Source organism: Equus przewalskii, chromosome 9 (assembly GCF_037783145.1).
Source record: "Equus przewalskii isolate Varuska chromosome 9, EquPr2, whole genome shotgun sequence".
NCBI lineage: Eukaryota > Metazoa > Chordata > Mammalia > Perissodactyla > Equidae > Equus > Equus przewalskii.
The window spans coordinates 5,882,964-5,904,265 of record NC_091839.1 but is presented as its reverse complement, the minus strand read 5'-3'; the positions used below and the strand labels follow the sequence as shown (position 1 = coordinate 5,904,265).

Below are 21,302 nucleotides of genomic sequence, written 5' to 3'. Positions count from 1 at the left end.
TTCCAGGAGAGGTAGGGAATGCTTTTGTGGATTAGCAGCCATTATTGGGAATTTTCATTTTACCTAGAAAGGTAGGGATGAGCCTTCAGGGCTAAGGTCACATGTGAGGTTATAAGGAAGAACAACCACAGGTACCAAGACGTAGGAGAGCCACATCAGAAATTCTCACTCCTTCATAGTCTCTCCCAATATCCACAATATTAACAGTGATGGCGAAGCGACAGCTGAGTATTGAGACACGGAGAGGAGGAGGCACCCTGAAGTGATATTTGGGTGATGACCAACAGGATGTTGGGGATAAATCATTGCATGTGGCAATGAGAGGTAGGGATGCATCTGAGTGGTGCCAGTGACCCTGTTAGGGATGCCCTAGAGGTGGTGATGCCATCCATGGAAACAGCTTTGAAGTGAGGGTAGAAAGTTTTCAGGGAAGGCACTACACACTCATAGAAGTGGGGCTGAGCTCCAGCTGGAGATAGCAGGCCCCAAGGTAGAGATGTTGGGATATGGTTAGTTAATGGTTTGAGGCTCAGCAGATAGTCTGGGCAGGAGAGGAATCTTGGAGTTGCAGCGTAGATGGGGGAGCAAACAGGGTCCTGTGGAGGAGACAAGAACATATTCACAGCTCAGAGGCCCTCCGGGGGCTGCAGGTTTCCTACGCCCTCCCCACTGTGCTGTTCCCTCCACTCTGACCCAAGCTGGACCAACCCAGCCTGGTGAGCAGTGGGCATGCGGTTGGCAGTGTCACCTTTGCATCCCAGGTAAGAGGCAGCCTCATCTAATCCCTGAGAGTAGGTCTATTGCTACGCCATAGCTGCAACCATGTCTTTGTCCCCCATGCCCCTGGCCTTCTTTGATTTCTGTGCCTCACCCAGTCCACTGTCCTCTGCCATCCCATCCCCCTCACTTTGCTGGACCTCTCCATCCCCAGCGTGCCAGTGAGAGAGACGGGAAGCTGCTCAGAATCCTCTCACCACACACAAGCTGCAGAGTCTGGGAAACTCAGTGTGAGTTCTGGCTGTGCCCCTTTCCTGGCTGGGAATTTGAGAAATTCCCCTCTCTGCACTTGGCCTCCATTTCCTCAGGTCCAAATGGGAATGTTAACAATTCCTACATGGCGTTGAGGAGACCAGAGAGGTCATTTGTGTGGCGTGTGTGCCCCAATGCCCAGGCAGGTGTCAGGACCCCTCAGATGCCTTTTCTGTGAGGAGTGTAATGACAGCTCTGCTCCTTGGCCCATGTCCACAGAAATATGTTGAAGAGTGGCTGAAATGAATATAAGAGCAACAGATAATGGAACTGTGTCACATCCTTGTTACTGAATTTATGGAGGAGAATAGGGTTTACATGGACCACAGAATCCTAGCTTCAAATCTTGCCTTTTCTCATTAGACTGAGGACATTCTGAACAACTTGCTAGAGTCACTGACTCTGATACGGAGAAGATGCTGGTGTTCACTTTGTAGCTGTGAGAGGATTGATAAAAGTAGCAAAACTACATTGAGACAAAATAACTGATTAATATGTTAAAGGTTCTATTGGAAAAAGTAGACAGCATATAAAAACAGGTAATATAAGCAGAGAGGTGGAAATGCTAAGAATCAAAAGGAAATGCTAGAAATCAAAAACATTGTAACAAATGAATGCTTTTGATGGCTCATCAGTAGACTGGACATAGCTGAAGAAAGAATCAGTGAGCTTGAAGATATGTCAATGGGAACTTCCCAAACAGAAATGCAAAGAGAATAAGGAATGAGAAACATGAAAGGAATATCCAAGAACTGTGGGATAATTACAGAAGATGTAACAGACACATAATGGGAATACCAGAGGGAGAAGAAAATGGGAGGAGCAGGAAATATTTAAAGCAAAAATGGCTGAAAATGTCCCAAAATTAATTACATACACCAAAGCACAGATCCAGGAAGCCCAGAGAATGACAAACAGGATAAATATCAAAAAATCTACACCTAGGCATGTCATATTCAAACTGCATAAAACAGAAAAAAAAAATCTTGAAAGAAACCAGAAGAGGGGTAAGAAAAATAACTTATTTATAGAGGAACAAGGATAAGAATTACATCTGAAACCATTCACATGGTCAGAGAGTGGAGTGAAATATTTAGGGTTGAAAGAAATAAGACACCAACCTAAAATTCTGTATCCAATAAAACTATCCTTCAAAAGTGAAGGAGAAATAAAAACTTTCTCAGATAAAGTCTGAGGGAAGCTTCCCTGCAAGAAATGTTAAAAGACATTCTCCTGAGAAAAGGAAAATGATATAGGTCAGAAAGATCTCCACAAAGAAGGGAAGACTGTCAGAGAAGGAAAACATGAAGGTAAAATAAAATCTCTTATTTTTTCTTAGTTTTAATTGATCTAATAAGTTTGTTCCAAGTAATAGTAACAATATATTGAATGTTTATAGCATATGGAAAGGTGGAACAAATGTTAGTGTTAGAAGGCACTGGACAGAGGAATTAAGAATACTCTGTTATAAGGTACCTGCACTACCCACGAAGTGGTATATTGTCATTTCAAAGTGTAATTAGACTAGTAGTAAGTATATAGATGTAGCAAACTCTGGAGCAACCACTGACAAAAGTTTTTTAAGAAGTATAATTAACAGGGGAGGAGAAAAAATGGAATTATATAAAATGCTCAATTGAAACCAGAGAAAGCAGGAAAAGGGGGAATATTAAAAAGAAACCACAACAAATAGAAAACAGTTATAAACATTATGATTAATCCAAATATATCAACAATTACTTTATATGTGAACGACCTAAATACAACTAAGGACAGAAACTGTCAAATTGGATTTAAAAAAAAGACCCAACTTTATGTTATCTACAAGAAACCACTTTAAATATAAAGACACTGATAGATTAAAAGTAAGGGACAGAGAAAGATATACCCTGCTAGTGCTAATCAAAAGAAAGCCGAAGTAGCTATATTAATATGAGACCTCAGAACAAGGGAACTTTTCAGGGATAAAGAAGGGCATTACATAATGATAAAGGAGTCAATTCTCTAAGAAGATCTAGCAATCCTTAACAATCCTAAGAATATATAACAAATCCTTGTGTTTTGATGCTCCTAACAATAGAGCATCAAAATACGTAAGGTAAAGAACACTGAAACTCAACAGTAAGAAGACAGACTACCCAGTTGAAAAATAGGCAAAAGATCTGAGCATGTGAAAAGAAGCACATCATATATCATTAGGGAATTGCAAATTAAGACATTAATGAGATACCCCTCCAAACAGCTATTAGACTGACTAAAATTTTTAAAACCTGATAATACTGACTTCTGGTGAGTATGTAGAGCAAAAGGAACTCCCATTGATTGCTGCTGGGAATGCAAAATGTTACAGTTCTGTAATCTTGAAACCCTAACCCCTGGGGTGTCTATATTTGGAGACAGGGTCTTTAAGGAGTTCATGAAAGTCAAATAAGGACAGGGCCAGCCTGGTGGTATAGTGGTTATGTTTGCACACACTGCTTCAGTGGCTTGGAGTTAATGGGTTCGGATCCCAGGCACAGACCTACACACCGCTCTTCAAGCCATGCTGTGGCAGCATACTACATACAAAGTAGAGGAAGATTGGCACAGATTTTAGCCCAGGGCCAATCTTCTTACCCCCCCCCCCAAAAAAAAGAGTTAAATGAGGGCAGAAGGGTGGGGCACTAATCCCAATAGTGCTGATGTCTGTATAAAAAGAGGAAGAGACACCAGAACACTCCCTCCCTGATCTCTCCCCTCCTCCCCCCCCCTCCCTCAAGGCCATGTGAGCACACAGCAAGCCAGGCCAGGCAGAGAGCTCTTGCCAAAACCCAAATCTTCTGTCATCTCAATCTTGGATTTCCAGCCTCCAGAACTGTAAGAAAATAAATTTTTGTTGTTTAAGCCACCCAGTCTGTGATATCTTGTTACGGAAGCCCAAGCACACTAATGCAGCCACTTTGCAAGACAGTTTGGCAATTTCTTAAAAAGTTCAACATAATCTTACCATATGATCCACCTTCCTGCTCCTATGTATGTACCCTATTGAGATGAAAACCTATGTCCACCTGAAAACTCACACGTGAACACTTATTGCAGCTTTATTCCTAATTACCCAAAACTGAAAGCAACCAAGATGTCATTCTGTATGTGAATGGGCCAAAACAAACTAACAAAATTGTAGTAAATACGTACAATGGAATTCAGTGATAAAAGAAAATGAGCTATCAAAGCCCAAAAGACATGCAGGATTCTGACATGCAAGTTGCTAGGTGAAAGAAGCCAATCTGAAAAGTGACTGTATGGTTCCAATTATGTGACGTTCAGCAAAAGGCAAACTGTAGATAAACTAGGATCAGTGGTTGCCAGTTTAGGGGAAGGTGGAAGGGATGAATGTATAAAGTACAGGGGATTTTTATGGCTGTGGAACTATTCTCTGTAATAGTCACGTGTTTTTCAAAACCCATAAAACTGTACAACACAGAGTGAACCTTAGTTATGCAAATTAGACTAACAATTTAGGAGGTTGAAGGATACCAGAAAATAATGCAAGAGAATCTCTGTGACAAGGGAATCTGTGTTATGAACATGTGAAAGAAGCTCACATAGGGAGTGGGGGAAAAGGTGCTGACCTAAGGAACTTTGGAAATAAATGGAGTCTATAAGGCTAAAGGCATAATCAACTGCAGCTATTCACTTTACTTGATAAAATTGTTCCCATGGGAGTACAGGGAATAATACTGATACTGATTTACACATACAGTCGTGCACCACATAACAACATTTTGGTTAATGACAGACCATACGTATGACAGTGGTCTTGTAAGGTTAGTACCATATTGCTCAGGTGTGTTGTAGGCTATATCATCTAGGTTTATGTAAGTATACTCTGTGATGTTCTCACAATGACAAAGTTACCTAATGATGCATTTCTCAGAATATGGCCCCTCGTTAAGCAACAGATGACTGTATAATAGAATGGAACTATTAAGTAAATGATTGGTGGAACATGGGAGCCAGATTTCTCATTGTTAGAGTAAGAATTCACAGGTAAGCAAAGGGAGAAGGCGAGAGTGATCCATGTGGTAGTGGATTAGAGTTGGAGACATCTTATAAGAACTCATGTTTAATTTAATATAGATACAGATGGTATATACATAGGTTAGTACAGACACATATATTTCTTTGTTTTGTCAGCTGAGAAGGCCTGAAAGCAACAACACCCCAGTAGCAGTGAGCACACCTAGTGCCTAGATCTTGATTTTAATGCAGTTCCCTGATAAAGCAAACCAGGGCTCCTTGGAGAAATGGCTGTCTAGGATGGGGCTGGATATATACAACATGAGCATGGAACATCTTGTAGTGCCAGAAAGTAAGGAAGTGGTAAAAAAAACCCACAAACATTGACAGTGTCAAGATGGCAGCATAGGCGGACTCTGAACTCACCTCCTCCCACAGATACAACAAATCTACAACTACTGTTGGAACAGTTACCACCGAGAGACCACTGAACACTGAATAAAAGAACCCCCTCAACAAGGGACAGTGCTGACTGTGGAAGAGGCAGAAATTCCTTTCTGTAGAGAAAAAAGCCACTTTGTGAGCCACAGAGCTTCACAGCCAGCCAGGAGCAACCCCAAGGTATGAAGCGATCCCTGGAGGAGTGGAGGATCTGAGCAGAGGTGTGTTACCACAATAAGCAGCTTTTGGACTCAGCACAACAGAGACAAGTGTCTTAATATCTGGCTTTGCTGGCTATTAATGACAAAAGGGAATATCCCCAGAAAAGCTATCAGACATAAGGAGAAAAAAGCCTGCTCTTAAAGGGCCCATTGGCATAAATTCATCTGTTTTGGAAAGCAACCTAGAATCACCAGAAAGAAAGCTGCACAGTCCTTTGATGAGAGGAGACTCACTGCATAGACTCTGGGTGCATCTCCATGAAAGGTGAGACCTCACCAGGGACTGAGACATTGGCGGCAGCTATTAGTGTGACCTATTTTAGATGTGCTGACACAGACGCTGGCAGAGGCCATTGGAGGTCTTCCCCTGGCCTGTTAGCCCTGGGGTCTGCCCCACCCACTAGAGTGCCAGTTTAATCCAGCTCAGCCAGGGCAGGCAGCCTGCCCTAAGGGCTGGCTCTACCCAACAGCAAGCCCTCTAGCAACCTGTGGGCCCATATAGGCAGGGTGCCTGGAACCTCAGCAGCCAGGCAGTGGGTCCACTTCTGTGGGGCAGGGCATGCACAAGTGGCAGACCTGCATTGGTGGAGTGTGTGGGACCTCTGCAGTGGGGCAGCTAGGTCCACCTCAGTAGGTTGGGGCACATGCACGGGGCAAGACTGTGTTGACTGGGTCTGTGACCCTGTGGGTGGTGGGGCTTGTCAGCTGCAGCAGACTTGTGATTCCCAAACAGCCACATAGGGGATCTGCCCCACTTTCCAATGCCTGGAAGAATTGTGGGCCGCATGCCTGGGGCCAGGCCCACCCAGCTGTACTACTGAGAGAGGTCACAACTGCCTTGCAGGCTGGGGGCCTACAGCAATTGTAAGCCCCTCAGCCTAGGAACCAGCCACGCTGGGGGCCTATTCACTTAACATAAAAAGTGCTATTAGACCTAGCAGCCAACTATGCTGGGGCTCCTCATGCCAGATAAAGTGACTGAAGGGTCCATAGCAGCCACACATAGCTGAGCATTACAACCAGCCAGGGGCACAGCCTAGCCCCCCTGAGTACCTGAAGCAAGAGCAACCCGGCCACAACAGAAGGATACACATAGCCCACATGGGGGACACTCCTGGAATGTTTGGAACTGGTGATGAGAGGGAAGCACACTGCTGGGCCTCATAAGGCATCTCTTACATAAAGCCATCTCTTCAAGATCGGGAGACATAACTTACCTCCCTAATACATATATTTAGACACAGAGAAAGAGGCAAAATGAGACAAAGCATTCATTCCAAGTAAGGGAACAGGATGGAAACCCAGAAAAAGACCTAAACAAAACAAATAATCAGCCTGACAAAGAGTTCAAACAAAAAGTCATAAGGAGGCTCACTTATCTTGGAGGAAGGATGGAGGAACTCGGTGAGAATTTCAACAAAGAATTGGAAAATATAAGAAAGAGCCAATCAGAAATGAAGAATACAGTGCTGGAAATGAAAAATTTGCTAGAGGGACTCAATAGCAGAGTAGATTATACGAAAGAACAGATCAGCAAGTTGGACAAAAAACTGGAGGAAATCATCTAAGCCGAACAGATAAAATTAAAAAGAACGAGGACAGTCTAATGAAGCACACTAACATCCATATTATAGATGTCACAGAAGGAGAAGAGAGAGATAAAGGGGCAGAGAATCTATTTGAAGAAGAAATAGCTGAAAACTTTCCTAACCTAAGGAAGGAAACAGACATCCAGGTACAGGAAGCACAGACAGCGCCAAACAAGATAAGGTCAAAGAAGCCCATGCCAAGACCTATTGTAGTTAAAATGTCAAGAATTAAAGAGAGAATCCTAAAAGCTGCAAGAGGAAGACAAGTTACATACGAAGGACACCCCATAAGGCTATCAGCTGACTTCTCAGCAGAAACTGTACAGGCTAGAAGGGAGTGGCATGACATATTTAAAGTGCTGAAAGGAAAAAAACCTACAGCAAAAAATACCCTACCCAGCAAGGTTGTCATTCAGAATGGAAGGAAAGATAAAGAGTTTCCCATACAAGCAAGAATTACAGGAGTTTATCACCAAGAAACCAGCCTTACAAGAAATGCTATGGGGACTTATTTAAGTGGAAAAGAGAAGACTACAAATAGGAATAATAAAATTATTCCCCCAAAAGCAATAAAATCACTGATAAAGGCAAAAATACAGTAAAGGTAGCACATCAGCCACCTATAAGCTAATATGAAGGTCAAAAAACAAAAGTATAAAATTATCTATTTCCATCATAAGAGGGTAATGGAATGCACACTCACAAAAAAAAGAGGTTAGACGTGACACCAAAAACATAAAATGTGGGAGGAGGGGAGTAAAAGAGCTTTTAGCAAGAGAGCAAACTAAAGAGACCATCATCTTAATATAGAGCTATATACGTAGGTTACTATATATGGATCTCATGGTAATCACAAACAGAAACCTATAATAAATAGACAAATAATTAAGAGAAAGGAACCCAAACATAATACTAAAGAAAGCTGCCGGGGTCCCGCCCCGGCTGAGTCCAGGTTCCTGAGGGATGGACGGCGTCGGCGCAATGAGGGGAAAATAAAGGGGACGTGAGACTTGGGTTGGTGTTAGCAAGTCCAACTTTACTGTGCACAAGTGTCGTTTATATATTTTTCAGGATTAGTACAGAAATGGTTCTACAAATACTTCCTAAAGCAATCTACAGATTCAGTGCAATACCTATCAAAGTTCCAACAACATTTTTCACAGAAATAGAACAGAGAACCCTAAAATTTATATGGAACAACAAAAGATCCTGAATAGCCAAAACAATCCTGACAAAAAAGAACAAAACTAGAGGTATCGCACTCCCTAATTTTAAAATATACTACAAAGCTATAGTAACCAAAACAGCATTGTACTGGCACAAAAAAGACAGAGCAGTGGGACAGAATCGAGAGCCTAGAAATAAACCCACATATCTATGGATGGCTAATTTTCCACAAGAGAGCCAAGAACGTACAATGGAGAAAGGAAAGTCTCTTCAATAAATGATGTTGAGAAAACTGGACAGCCACATGCAAAAGAATGAAAGTAGACCATTATCTTACACCATACACAAAAATTAACTCAAAATGGATTAAAGATCTGAAACCATGAAACTTCTAGAAGAAAACTTAGGCAGTATGGTCTTTGACATTGGTCTTAGCAGCATGTTTTCAAATACCCTGTCTGACCGGGCAAGGGACACAATGGAAAAAATAAACAAATGGGACTACATCAGACTTAAAAGCCTCTGCATGGCAAAGGAAACCATCAACAAAACGAAAAGACAACCTAACAATTGGGAGAAGATATTTGCAAACCGTATGTCTTATAAGGGGTTAATATCCAAAATATAGAAAGAATTCATACATCTCAAGAACAAAAAAACTAACAATCTAATTAAAAATGGGCAGGGGCTGGCCTGGTGGTGCAGTGGTTAAGTTCGCACACTCCACTGCGGTGGCCGAGGGTTCACCAGTTCAGATCCCAGGTGCAGACGTGGCACTGCTTGGCAAGCCGTGCTGTGGTAGGCCTCCCACATATAAAGAGGAGGAAGATGGGCACGGATGTGAGCTCAGGGCCAGTCTTCCTCAGCAAAAAGAGGAGGATTGGCGCCAGATGTTAGCTCAGAGCTAATCTTCCTCAAGAAAAAAAATGAGCAAAAGATCTGAGCAGACATTTCTTCAAAGAAGATATACAGATGGCAAACAGACCTATGAGAAGATATTCAACACCACTAACTATCAGGGAAATGCAAGTCAAAACTGCAATGAGATATCACCTCATGCCCATCAGAATTAACAAGACAGGAAACAACAAGTGTGGGAGAGGATGTGGAGAGACAGGAACTCTCATACACTGCTGGTGGGAGTGCAAATTGGTACAGCCATTGTGGAAAACAGTATAGAGATTCCTCAAAGCATTAAGAATAGAACTACCATATGATGCAGCTGTTCTGCCAGGTATTTATCCAAAGAACTTGAAAACATTAATGCATAAAGATACATACAGCCCTACGTTCATTGCCACATTATTTGCAATAGCCAAGACTTGGAAGCAGCCTAGATGCCCATCAAGGGACGAATGGATAAAGAAGATATGGTGTATATATACACAATGGAATACTGCTCAGCCATAAGAAATGATGAAAAATGGCAGTTTGTGACAACATGGATCGACCTTGAGGGTATTATGCCAAGTGAAACAAGTCAGAGGGAGAAAGTCAAATACTGTATGATCTCACTCATAAATAGAGGCTAAAAACAACAACAAACAATCATATAGGGGCCGGCCCCATGGCCCAGTGGTTAAGTTTGTGCCCTCTGCTTCGGCGGCTCAGGGTTTCACTGGTTCGGATCCTGGGTGCAGACCTAGCGCTACTCATCAAGCCATGCTGAGACAGCAGCCCACATAGCAGAACTGGAAGGACCTACAACTAGAATGTACAACTATGTACTACTGGGGAGCTTTGGGAAAAGAAGAACAAAATCACATAAAGACAGATTGGGGTGTTGGTTACCAGAGGGGAAGCGGCGAGGGAGGAGGGCAAAAGGGGTGATTAGACACGTGTATGTGGTGATGGATTATAACTAGTCTTTGGATGGTGAACATGATGTAATCTACACAGAAATTGAAATACAGTGACATACACCTGAAATTCATATAATGTTATAAACCAATGTTACTGCAATAAAATGTTTTAAAAACCACGCAATGGGGGTACATCAGAGGGACATAGGAACCAGCTGAAAGAGCTCCCAATGGCCAAAGATGGAACAATTTGATATGTATATGTTGCATTGTAGCCCACAGTATATGAGTACATACTAATGTAAAAAGGTTATTGAATAAGTTAATAAATGGGGAAGAAGAGACAGATCTCCTGTGCAGAAGAATTCCAAATAAATTAGTGAATACTTCACTCTGTAGGAGACGGAGCATAACTCCCCACTCCTTAAGTGTGGGCTGTGCATAGTGACTTATTTTCAAAGAGTACAGTATGGATGGTGGGGAAAATGTAACTTTACAGTGGAGAGTCCTGACAAACACTACTTTAAGCCAAGTGATCAAAGTCAACATCAACAGTCAGGCATAAATCATGTTGATAGTATGTACCTCTAATATGATGTGATGAAAATAGCATTCTACTTCTGTGATCTTCTTCCCCCCAAACCCATAACCCCATGAGAAAAACCCATAATCATGAGAAAAACAGTTAATTTCCAGTAGAGGGAAATCCTACAGTATACCTGACCAGTACTCTTCAAAACTGTCAAGATCATCAAAAAAGGCATCTGAGAAACTATCACAGACAAGAGGGGCCAAAGGAGACATAAGTAATGTACTATGGTATCCCAGTTAGGGTCCTAGAACAGAAAAATGACATTAGGTAAATAATAAGGTAATCTGAATAAACTATGGGCTTTAGTTAATAATAATGTATCAGTATTGGTTCATTAATTGTAACAAATGTACCATTCTAATGTAAGATGTTAATAGAGAAAACTGAGGGGTTAGGGGGTAATATGGGAGCTCTATTATCTGCTGACTTCTTCTGTAAAGCTGAAACTCTTCTAAAAAATAAAGTCTACTAGTTACAAAAGAGAAAATTCCAAACTCTTAAACACACACACATATTGGGTCCTTACGTAACCCAACCACTCCAGTGTTTGCTTTTGAAACATTTTCTCTTTAATTCTCACAACAACCTGGTGAAATGGGAACTATTCTATCTTTGGGGAAGTGGAGGCTCAAAGAGATGAAGTGATTTCCCCGAGGTCACGTACCTGGCAAAGCTTGGTTTCTAGAGGCTGGAGTGAAACCTGGGAATCTGGGTCCAGAGCTGGGACCTCAGACGCTTTCACACAGCATATGAAGCCCTTAGTGTGGTGCCCACGTGTAGGGAGGACCACTGAGGCCCAACTCTGCTGCTGTTATTGTTGGAATTTGTATCGTTATGTCCCCATACTCTGACTCACCAGAGTACTTCCTGTCTGCACCTTATAGTCCGGTAGGCTTGTCCTAACCTTATGTCATTCGCCAATGGCTTCCCCCATTGATGGGTTTTCTCTGTGGCACAACTGCATTATGTCCAAAGGCAGCATCTGCGTCCACAGTGAGCACAGCACAGAGCCTGGCTCACTAGATGTGCTTGGTGATTCAGGCCTTGGGTCTCTGCACCTTCAGCAGTGACCGGGCAACAGGCTCTAAGCTCATCCAGCAGCCCCAACGCCAACGTTGATGCCTCTGTTTGACTTTCCAGGTGTCGTTGACCTTTAAGTACTTGGCCATGACCTTCACTTGGGAGGAGTGGGGGCAACTGGACACGGCCCAGAGGACCCTGTATCGGGAGGTAATGCTGGAGACCTGCGGGCTCCTGGTCTCACTAGGTAAGGCTCACCTTCCTCCCATGTGGGGAACCCACAGCCTCCTTCTCCATTTCACCTCTCACCTTAGGCCTGACTAGTAGACAAGGCCTCTGGAGCCCACCCTTCCTCTTACCGCTAACTCCTGCTGTGTTCCTGTCTCCCCCGCTCTTTCCTGGTCTTCCTGTGCCCCGCCAGGCTCTGTGAGGTGCCAAAAAGCAGAAAGTGAAATCAAGAACTACACCAAGAATTAAACCAAGCCCACGTTCTCACTGCAGTACCCAGCACAGTCCTTACTCCAGATTCTCACGAGAGGGAAACTGAGTGGTCAAGCCTTGCTGGGTTATGTGTCCCGATGACCCAGTGAGCAGGGGCCAGAGATGAGGGGCCATTCTCCAAAAATTCCATGAATCAAGTAGGCCACTGGCAACATTGAAACTACCCAGCCTCAGTTGAAAGGTGTCTTTTTTTCCTGATGCCTACACGATCTTCTCTTGCTTCGTAAGGCCTGGGCCACAGTCCTCTGCTGGTACAGGAGATGATGTTACAGGGCGTGCAGGCGTATCATCAGCTGTCGTTGATGGACACCCTGAGAAAGCTGATCCTTTTTCCCTTCTCTTCTGCCTTCTGGTTGTTGTCAGGAGAGTCTTGCTTTGGTGATAAATCTTTGATGCCTCCCCTAGCTTTGGCTAATACTCTGTTTCAGCAGAAGGAGTAGCCCTGGACTCATAGTGCAGGGCAGGCCGTGTAAGCTTGCCGGAACTTAGATTGTTATTTTGATTTCATTGTTATTGTATTTTGATGATAACTGAGTTGTGAAAAGTGAAACTAGTTTTACCATTTACAAGTGTTACGAGATTCCCTTTCTGAAGAAATTAATCAAGTAAACAAAATATGGGTCAACTTTAGAAAAGCAGTTTATAATGAGGGTCACAGCTAACATCCCCTGAGCATTCACGCCATGTCAGGCCCTGCTCCTGACATGATTCTTGCTGCTCCACTAATTTAATTCTTACAGCATCCCTGTGAGGTGCAGAGTTTGCTCCAAAACTGCTCACTCTGCACCCAATGCTCCCCTCTAGAAAGCTGCTGCCCAAAGACAACAATGACATTTTTGAGCGTGAGTTATTATTTTAATATGCTTGCTTATTCAGTAAAATGTTCAGTCCTCAGTGTCCAGCTCAGTGTACACTTTCAGTGTGCCCACTCATGTGCCTTCCTCCTAGACCATGCTGTGGAGCAGCAGGTTCTCCCCATATCTCCCAGTCGCTTCCCCAAAAGGCACCACTCTGCTGACTTCCGTCCTCAGAGACTGGACTGGCCCGTTCTTGAACGTTATGTAATGGAATCACACAGTGTGCTCTGCATTGTGTCTGGAGTCTTTCGCTCAACATCCTGTTTGTGAGATTCATAGCCCAAGGATTGATTTCTGTCCTGAGACTGTTGATGCAGATGTCCCCTGATTCATACAGATTCCCTTTGCCTCCGTTTGCACCCTCACATATCATAGCTTCGGAACAGCAGAACACCCACCATTTCCCAAATAAAACAGGAAAAGGTCAGACAGTCAGGCATCTGTTGATGTAGAGTAGTGCCTGGGTTTTCAGTCCTCCCTGGACAGCTGAATACCTTGGAGAGCTTTTAAAGTGTTCACGGCCAGGCCTCCTCCCTGGAGATTTGGTTCCATTTGCTTCATGCATCCCCAGGTGGTTCTGATGCCCAGGGAGGTTGAGATGCTGACTTAGGTTAATTAGACAATAGCTTCTGGAATGAGGGTGTCACTTTCTGGGGATAAAGGGAAGGGTGCCCCCTGAACAGTGTTGGATTCTGTAGGATGGAGACCACGGGGGATGGATGTTAAGTAGACAGCCATCACTACCCTCTACAGACTTTTGGTCCAAGGATGGTGTTTGTGCTCTTGGTTTCCAGGTCCCAGGTCAGCATTTGCTTTGTGTGGATGGGAGCAGCCTCATTCCAACATCTCATCCTTGTCTTGAATACCATACTGAATAGAAAGGCTCATTTTTGCCTTTACTCAAACACTACTGTCCTGTTTCTCCATGATCAGGGTATCCTGTTCCCAAACCAGAACCGATCCACCTGCTGGAGAATTAGCAACATCTTTGCATGGTGAAGAGAGGCCTCTGCTAAAGTTCCTGTCCAGGTGGGTGGCCAAGAACCAGCAGGTAGGGCGTCACTGCAGATCAGTAGGGGCCACTGGGAAGCCTCTTGTTGTGACCTTCCTGGGGCCCTGTGTGGCCGTGGAGCCCTTTGACCTATCCTCTCACCCAGTTACACTCTTCCCTGCTACTCGAGGAGGAGTAGGTTGTATTGGGTAAATGGTAGGCTGTAGGCTCCATATCTTTGGGCTTAATACCTGGCTTCGTCCCTCTCCAGCCTTGTGACTGAGGGTGTTGCAAGATCTCATCAGTGTTAAAAATAGGCTAAGATAACACTAGCTACTATAACAGAGAAACGGTAACCTCTGCAGCTCAGCACAGGGAGTTTTTTGTTTTTTTCTTTTCCCCATTCATGCCAAGATCCATGCAGGTCAGCAGAGAGCTCTGTACCACACAGTTATTCAGGGAACAAGGTACCTTCTGTTGTCAGCATGTGACCTAATGTTAGGCTTTCCTGGCATCTTCTGTTGAGGAGAGGGGAAATGAGAGGAATGAAAGAAGTCAGACCCACTTGCACGTACATTGCCATCGCCATTCCATTGATGGAAACTGGGCCTTTGGCCACACCTGGATTCTCCGGGCTAGGAAATGGTTTAGCTGTGTGCCCAAGGAGAAGAGCAAGGGTTTGGTAAACATCTACTCAGTCTGCTACGCTCATCCTACATTTAGAAAATGATAGTAATAATAGTTTTTATCTCGTTGGATTGTTTGAAGATGTAATTAGAAAATATATAGAACTGCATATCATAGTGCCTAACACATAGTGACTCAAAAAAGTTAGCTATTTGTATTGGTATTATGTATGAAATGACATTAATCGTAATGACCAATGAGTAATAGTAATATCATATGTTTCCTCAAGGCTCAGATGAAAAGAACCTCTCTTCCTCTCCCATTAATACCTCCATCTATACTCTGCATCCTACCATTTCCCACCTTCTTTATCCGTTTACTGTCCGTATATACATACATTGTTCTCTTTGTCAGTCAGACACTCAGAAGCAGTCCTTTCCCCATGTCTTCCTGCCCCTCCTGTCCTGTAAAACTTTTAGGTGTCTTTAGCCTTGTCTGTTCCACATCTGGACTGCTCTGAGCACCTGAAGCCATCACTGTGTTGACTGGTGCCACCAGAGGGTGACGGTCTCTTTTTCTCTGGTATTCCCTCTGGCTGCACAGCCAGCTACATGTCCAGCCCCTCCTCAGTTCCTTGGAGTTTGTTCCAAAGTTTCCCCCGTCTCCTCAATCCCATGTCTCCATGTGAATGTCTTAAAGGTACTTCAGATTTGTCAAGGCTAAGAAGGAACTCTTGATCTTGCCCACTCCTCCCACATCCCCAGTTGTAATGAATGGTGCTTCCTTCCATCCAGGAAATTGAGAAGGTAGGAAACAGTCAGCTCAAACAACAGCTCGACACCTCTATCACCATCAAACCCAACATCTAGCCGTCCTGTCCATTCTACATCATACACATCTCCTAAATCCATCACCTCCATCAGCTCCACCACTAACCCCGTCCTTGCTATCACCAGCTCTCACCTGCACAATGCTAACAGACTTCCAGCTGATCTCTGCACATCTGCTCTGTCTCCTGCATCAGCTCTCCCAGCCACTCAGACCTTATTCCAAATCTTCACCACACTCACAGTTGCTGATGTCTCAGTATATGACCAAATTCATGTTTCTTCCTTCTTCACCATCTGTGGATTCACCCTGGAGTGAAGTCCTGTGAATGAGACTGGTATGAGAAAACCTTTCTCGAGAGGGTGGGCCTCACTCAACACGACAGCATCCCCCATGGGGAGAAGCCATATGCATGCACTGAGTGTGAAGAGGCCTTCAACTGCAGGGCACACCTCACAGAGAACCAGCATTTTCACACTGGACAGGCAGCCTGTGAGTGCAGTGAAAGTGGAAATACCTTCACAGGCCACTCTGATTTCATCTAGTGGGGAAGAACTCTTGGAGTGCAAATAATGTAGGAAAGCCTTTTGTGACAGCTCTTCCTTAACTTGACACATGTGGATTCATGCTGGAAAGAAGTCCTACAGATGCCATGAATATGGAAACACTTTCACCCACTGCTCTGATTCTGTCTTGCATCATAAGACCCACACTAGAGGAAAGCCCTTTGAGTGTAAAGAATGTGGGAGAGCCTTTCGTGACAAGCTATCCTTAGTTTGACACACAAGGTATCACAGTGAGGAGAAGCCCTATGAGTGCAGTGAATGTGGAAAAGTCGTAAGCCTTAGCTCATCCCTCACTAGCCATTGAGGGATTCATAGTGGAGAGAAACCCTGTGAGTGTGGGAAATTGAGGTAGGTCTGTCACACGTGGGCAGCCTTGGTGTACTTCAGAGAACTCCTACAGGGAACTCATACTTCTGAATATAACCACTGTGGCAAATTGCTTGGCCAGTAGAATGATCTGACTCAACATCTAAGATCCATACTCATACTGAAGAGAAATCCCATCCTCCCTCAGGTACACCATCTCTGCTGTAGCCGTGGCTTTACCTGTAGCTGAACCCCTGCATCACAGAGGTCAGAGGCCCTCTCTCCCAGATCACACCTTGCTTCTCAGAGAGGGCCCTCCATTCTGTACCAGGGAGTTCTGTGCTATAACATGGCCCACACAGAAACCTGAGCCTCAGTTTATTCCAAAGCATGAATGAGGTGCAGTCCAGTGGATGAAGGACATCTTGGGGTTGTTTAGTTCCCTCATCCAGTCTTCACTTCTGTGTGCAAAGGGGTCTAGTATGCTCTTGCTGATATGATGAGCAAGAGTTATAAGTCATCCTTCATCCACGTTACCACACTGTGTCCTTGACACATCATGGGTAGTGAAGACACATGGATGACTAAGGCATGGGCTTTTGAGCAAGAGGACAACTCACTGTATAGTGTGTGAAACACCTTGAAAACAGGTACAGTAAAACAACACTGCTGCTATGATAGTAACCTGACCAGTGCGTATGTGCAAGGGTATAAAGAACAGCAGGGCCAGACCTTGAGTCTTGGAGGAAAGATGTAAAGGGGGAGGAGTAGTCTAGTTGCTGGTTGCTGACAGCTTGGACACTGAGTGTAGATTGGGATTCCAGCACTTCTGAGCTATTCCCATCACCAGACTTGGACGTATCTCTTCTCCCCAGGCCTCGGCATTCTTGTCTGTCAAAGTGGGAAGATAGTCATTAAATTGTAAAGCACAGTAAGGAGAGCAGACACTAAAGAACAGGTTTCATGCAGACCCCTGAGGGATACAGGCCCTGAAGTCAGGTTCAATGGTAGGGAATAGTATGCCTGCAAAAGTGATTAGCATATGCCAAGATCTTGAGACTGGCAAGAGCTTGGCCAGTATGGCTAGAGGAGGAGAGTGGCAGGCAGTGAAAAAGGGGGGAGTACAGAGGTTGATGCACAGGTTTCTCTAGGCCACTGTGAGAAATTTAGATTCTACCCTAATTGCTCTGGGAGGCTGTGGGAGGGTTTTAGTAGGACAACGCCATGATCTGATGTATTTTTAAATCTCCCTCTAACTGGCCTGTGGGGAAATGTATTCAGTGGAGCCAAGAACTGAAGTGGGGGACATGGTGGAGGCCACTGTACAGTCTAGGAGCGTGTTGATGGTGGACTGGCCCAGGACTGCACTTGGAAGGGTATGACTGGGGACATGTTAGGAAGCAGAGCTAATAGGATGTATGGATGATTGGGGTAATGGAGTGAACCCCGGGGAATGACTTTTCCCATCTCAGTCTTTAAAAGACAGCGCACTACCTCTCTGGGACTGTGGGGCATAACCTGTTCTCATGTTTAGGTTTCTTGATCAGCCCCAGCAACATGTTGAGTGACCAAGTGAAGCCAAAGGCTGCCATTTCCAGGACACAGAAAAGGCAGGATTCTTCCCTGTTCACATGAGGGTTACTCGGGCAGTTCATTTTCCCTTGGCCTTGTTACTCACACACAGGGGACCTGGCCCTGCAGAGATTAGATGATAACTGGGAAAGGAAGCCATGTGGGTGGGGGCCAGAACTGTGGCTCTTTGGAGCACCATTCCCAGCTACTTACCACACATTATTGAGGGCAACTCAGAGATCTCTGGGCCTCGGTTTCCTCCTCTTAAACTGAGCAGACCCACCCCTCAGGCTGCTGTGCAGGTTAAAGGATACAGTGTCTGTACGCGGTGCTCGATGCATGGATGTGCTTGCTAAATGGAAGCTCCTTTTTTAGTTATTATCACAAACAGTTTTCCTCCTTTGTGTTGTCCTCCACCGCCACCACCCCCCATCCCCGCCCCTAGCCCCCTTTCCGGAGGATGCTGCTGACCTAGGGATTTTCCGAGTAAAAACATATGTACTACAGTTTCCCCATGATGTCTCAGCTGATTTTAGGCCTTAATGCCCTGGTCATGACCCTGATGACCTTCAACATAAGATCTTGACACCCCACCAGCCAAACCTAGGACATCCCTGCCCACCCCCGGCTCCTTTTCCACTGGCAGTGGCTGAGGATGCCATGGAATAAGTTGTGCTTTGAATGAAAATTTAAATTCGCTGATGAAAAATCCCTCATGAAGGGTCTTTTGGGCCAGTAAAGATCACTATTAATTTGAACGTTTCTCCCATACTCATTTAATGTAATAGTGATGCATTTGGATTTAAATATATCCTTTTATGTTGTGGGGGGTTTTGCCTCATTTGTTCTTTAGGTGATAATTTTTTTTAAAGTTTCTGTCAATTACTTATTTACAATCCAGATTTTCTTTCTTCCAGTTTGCAAGTTTAAACTCTGATTCTTAGTATTGCTTAAGCTAAAAATTACACTTATTTAACGTAATAGAACACAGTTTTAAATACTTTACCTTTCTCCTGGACAATATTGAGAGACTTAGAACGTTAATCAGTTTTTCCCATCTCAATATATGTGTGTGTGTGTGTGTGTGTGTATATATATATATAATTGAGGCTATACTATACATGGTAATTCCATCACTGTAACTTCACAATGGAATATTATTCATGTTTTATACAGATAATGAGCATTTTTTTTAATCTACAGATAGACCTCTCTCTTGGATCCTCATTTCTCCTGTCAATGAAGATCTTTCACCTGGGATCACCTTCCATCGTCCTTAAATAGAATATCCTTAGATAAGAATTTCATTTTATGCAGGTTAATTTTACATTAAACTTCTCATTTTTGACTTGAAGTAGTTTTGTTTTGTACTATTTCTCTAAAGCCACTATTGCTGTGTATAGAAAGTTAATAGTTACTTTTCTAGTAGTTTGAACAGGTCCCTTCACTATGTCCCTGAACCACAACTGTAGTTGGGACTGAGTGGTGACAAATAGCTTATCACTTTGTTGATAGCTTCCAGGTCTGAGGTTAGGTTAGGAACAAAAATTCTGACATTGAGATAGAGGCAATGATTGGATGGCATTTGGGATTGTCACATAAAAGGGGGTGAGAGTGTTGAGAGTGTAGGAGAAATAGTGTAATAGGTTTCTGGGGACCAAATTGATGTTTTGTGCTAGAAACTGGCTAAGTGCTCAGCAATTTCTCTTTCTCTTCCCTCGCACCTAGCTTCCCTTACACTTAATTTGGCGCTCACTTGTGTGCTACACGTGATGGGCTGATGAAGTCTGTATGAGGACAGTACCTGGTGACTCAGAGTCACTGGACATCAGGTTGTCCCATCTCATGGTCAGACATTTGCACTTGGCTGTGACTGCCCCGAGGGCCAAAGGGGAGGCAGGAGGCAGGTGACAGTCCTGAGAATTAGGGATGAACAGTGACTTTCAACTGCTGTCACGTACTTGAAATCATGTCACCTGCACTTCCACTTTGGCCTAAGGGCAGTTAGACATGTTCTCAAGTGTTGAGTCACGTGGCCCATAAGAATTTGGCCATCAGGCAATAGGCTTACCTGTAGTTGGGAACCCCCCCAGTGATTTATTTTTTAAAATAAAATTTTAAAAAGGAGCCAAATAATTCAAGTTAGATTTTGGCCATGTTGAGTCGGGTGTTCCGCAGACCGCTGAGTGGAGGTTACGAATGGGTGGAACTAGATCCACAGTTATCATGTGCTGGGGAAGCAGTCAGCTTATAAGCATGCAAAACGTGGCATCTGCTGTGCAGATGGGTGTGGACTTCTGGGTTAGATTTAGAAGAGGAGGAATCTTCTGGTCATGTTGGCAGTGCCAACACAAGGAAAGAAAGGGGAGGGTGGGCCCTGAGGACTGGTTAGCTTGCCTGGGCAAATGGGTGAGGATGGTGGGTCACAAGGACAGGTGAGAGAAAATAGCAGCCATGAGGGGTGCTTGTGGGGAAGACCAGGGTCTGACAGGTAGCTGAATTTTCTAAGGGGGGTGGATTTGAGATGGATGCTGAGGCTTAGCAGGAATGGAGGTAACATTACAATAAGGCCTGGGGTGGTGCTTATTCACCCTTCTATGGACATACTGGGCTTTTGACCTGGTGACCTTTGGTGATGAAGGGACAGAATGACACAAACAAGAAAGAGGATCGAGGGTATCAGACATATGTGTGTAGTTATGACTGACGTTGAAGCCAGGAGCAGGGCTGTGCGGGAGACCTTCAAAACAGCATCAGGTGCTGCCCTTGCCATTGGGAGCCATCAAAGGTGTTTTGGGTTCAGTTATGTTCCCCACAAAAGGTATGTTGAAGTGCTAACACGCCACACTTCATGATGTGACCTTATTTGGACATAGGCTCTTTACAGAGGTAATCAAGTGAAAATGAGGTCATTAGAGTGGGCCTTAATGCAGTATGAGTGCATTATAAAACGGGGAAGTCTGGACACAGAGACAGACACACACAGGGAGGATGATGTGAACACACTCATGTGGCTGGAGTGATGCTTCTACAAGCCAGGGAACACCGGGGACTGCCAGCAAAGGCCAGAAGCCAGGCGAGGCAAAGAGGGATTCTCCCCCAGAGCCGTCAGAGGGCCTGGTCCTGCCGACAGCTCGCTTTCAGACTTCCAGCCTCTAAAACTTGAAGAGAATAAATTCCTGTTATTTTAAGGC

At 44.2% G+C, this 21,302-nt stretch overlaps 1 protein-coding gene across 4 annotated transcripts in view; it reads left to right on the top strand.

Moving 5' to 3' along the window:
- LOC103547708 (zinc finger protein 211-like) overlaps positions 1-19,463 on the top strand; it is a 32,240-nt gene extending 12,777 nt beyond the window's left edge. For 2 of the 4 annotated variants that reach the window (XM_070632564.1, XM_008515093.2), the window contains exons 5-7: positions 11,981-12,107; positions 14,152-14,247; positions 19,316-19,462. In XM_070632564.1, coding sequence (XP_070488665.1) covers positions 11,981-12,107; positions 14,152-14,198 — 174 coding nt within the window. In that variant the 3' untranslated portion in view covers positions 14,199-14,247; positions 19,316-19,462. Of the gene's footprint in view, positions 1-11,980; positions 12,108-14,151; positions 14,248-19,311 lie in introns of all 4 variants that reach the window. The other 2 variants (XM_070632563.1, XM_008515092.2) reach the window with 2 other exon arrangements.
- The last annotated feature ends 1,839 nt before the right edge of the window (positions 19,464-21,302 follow it).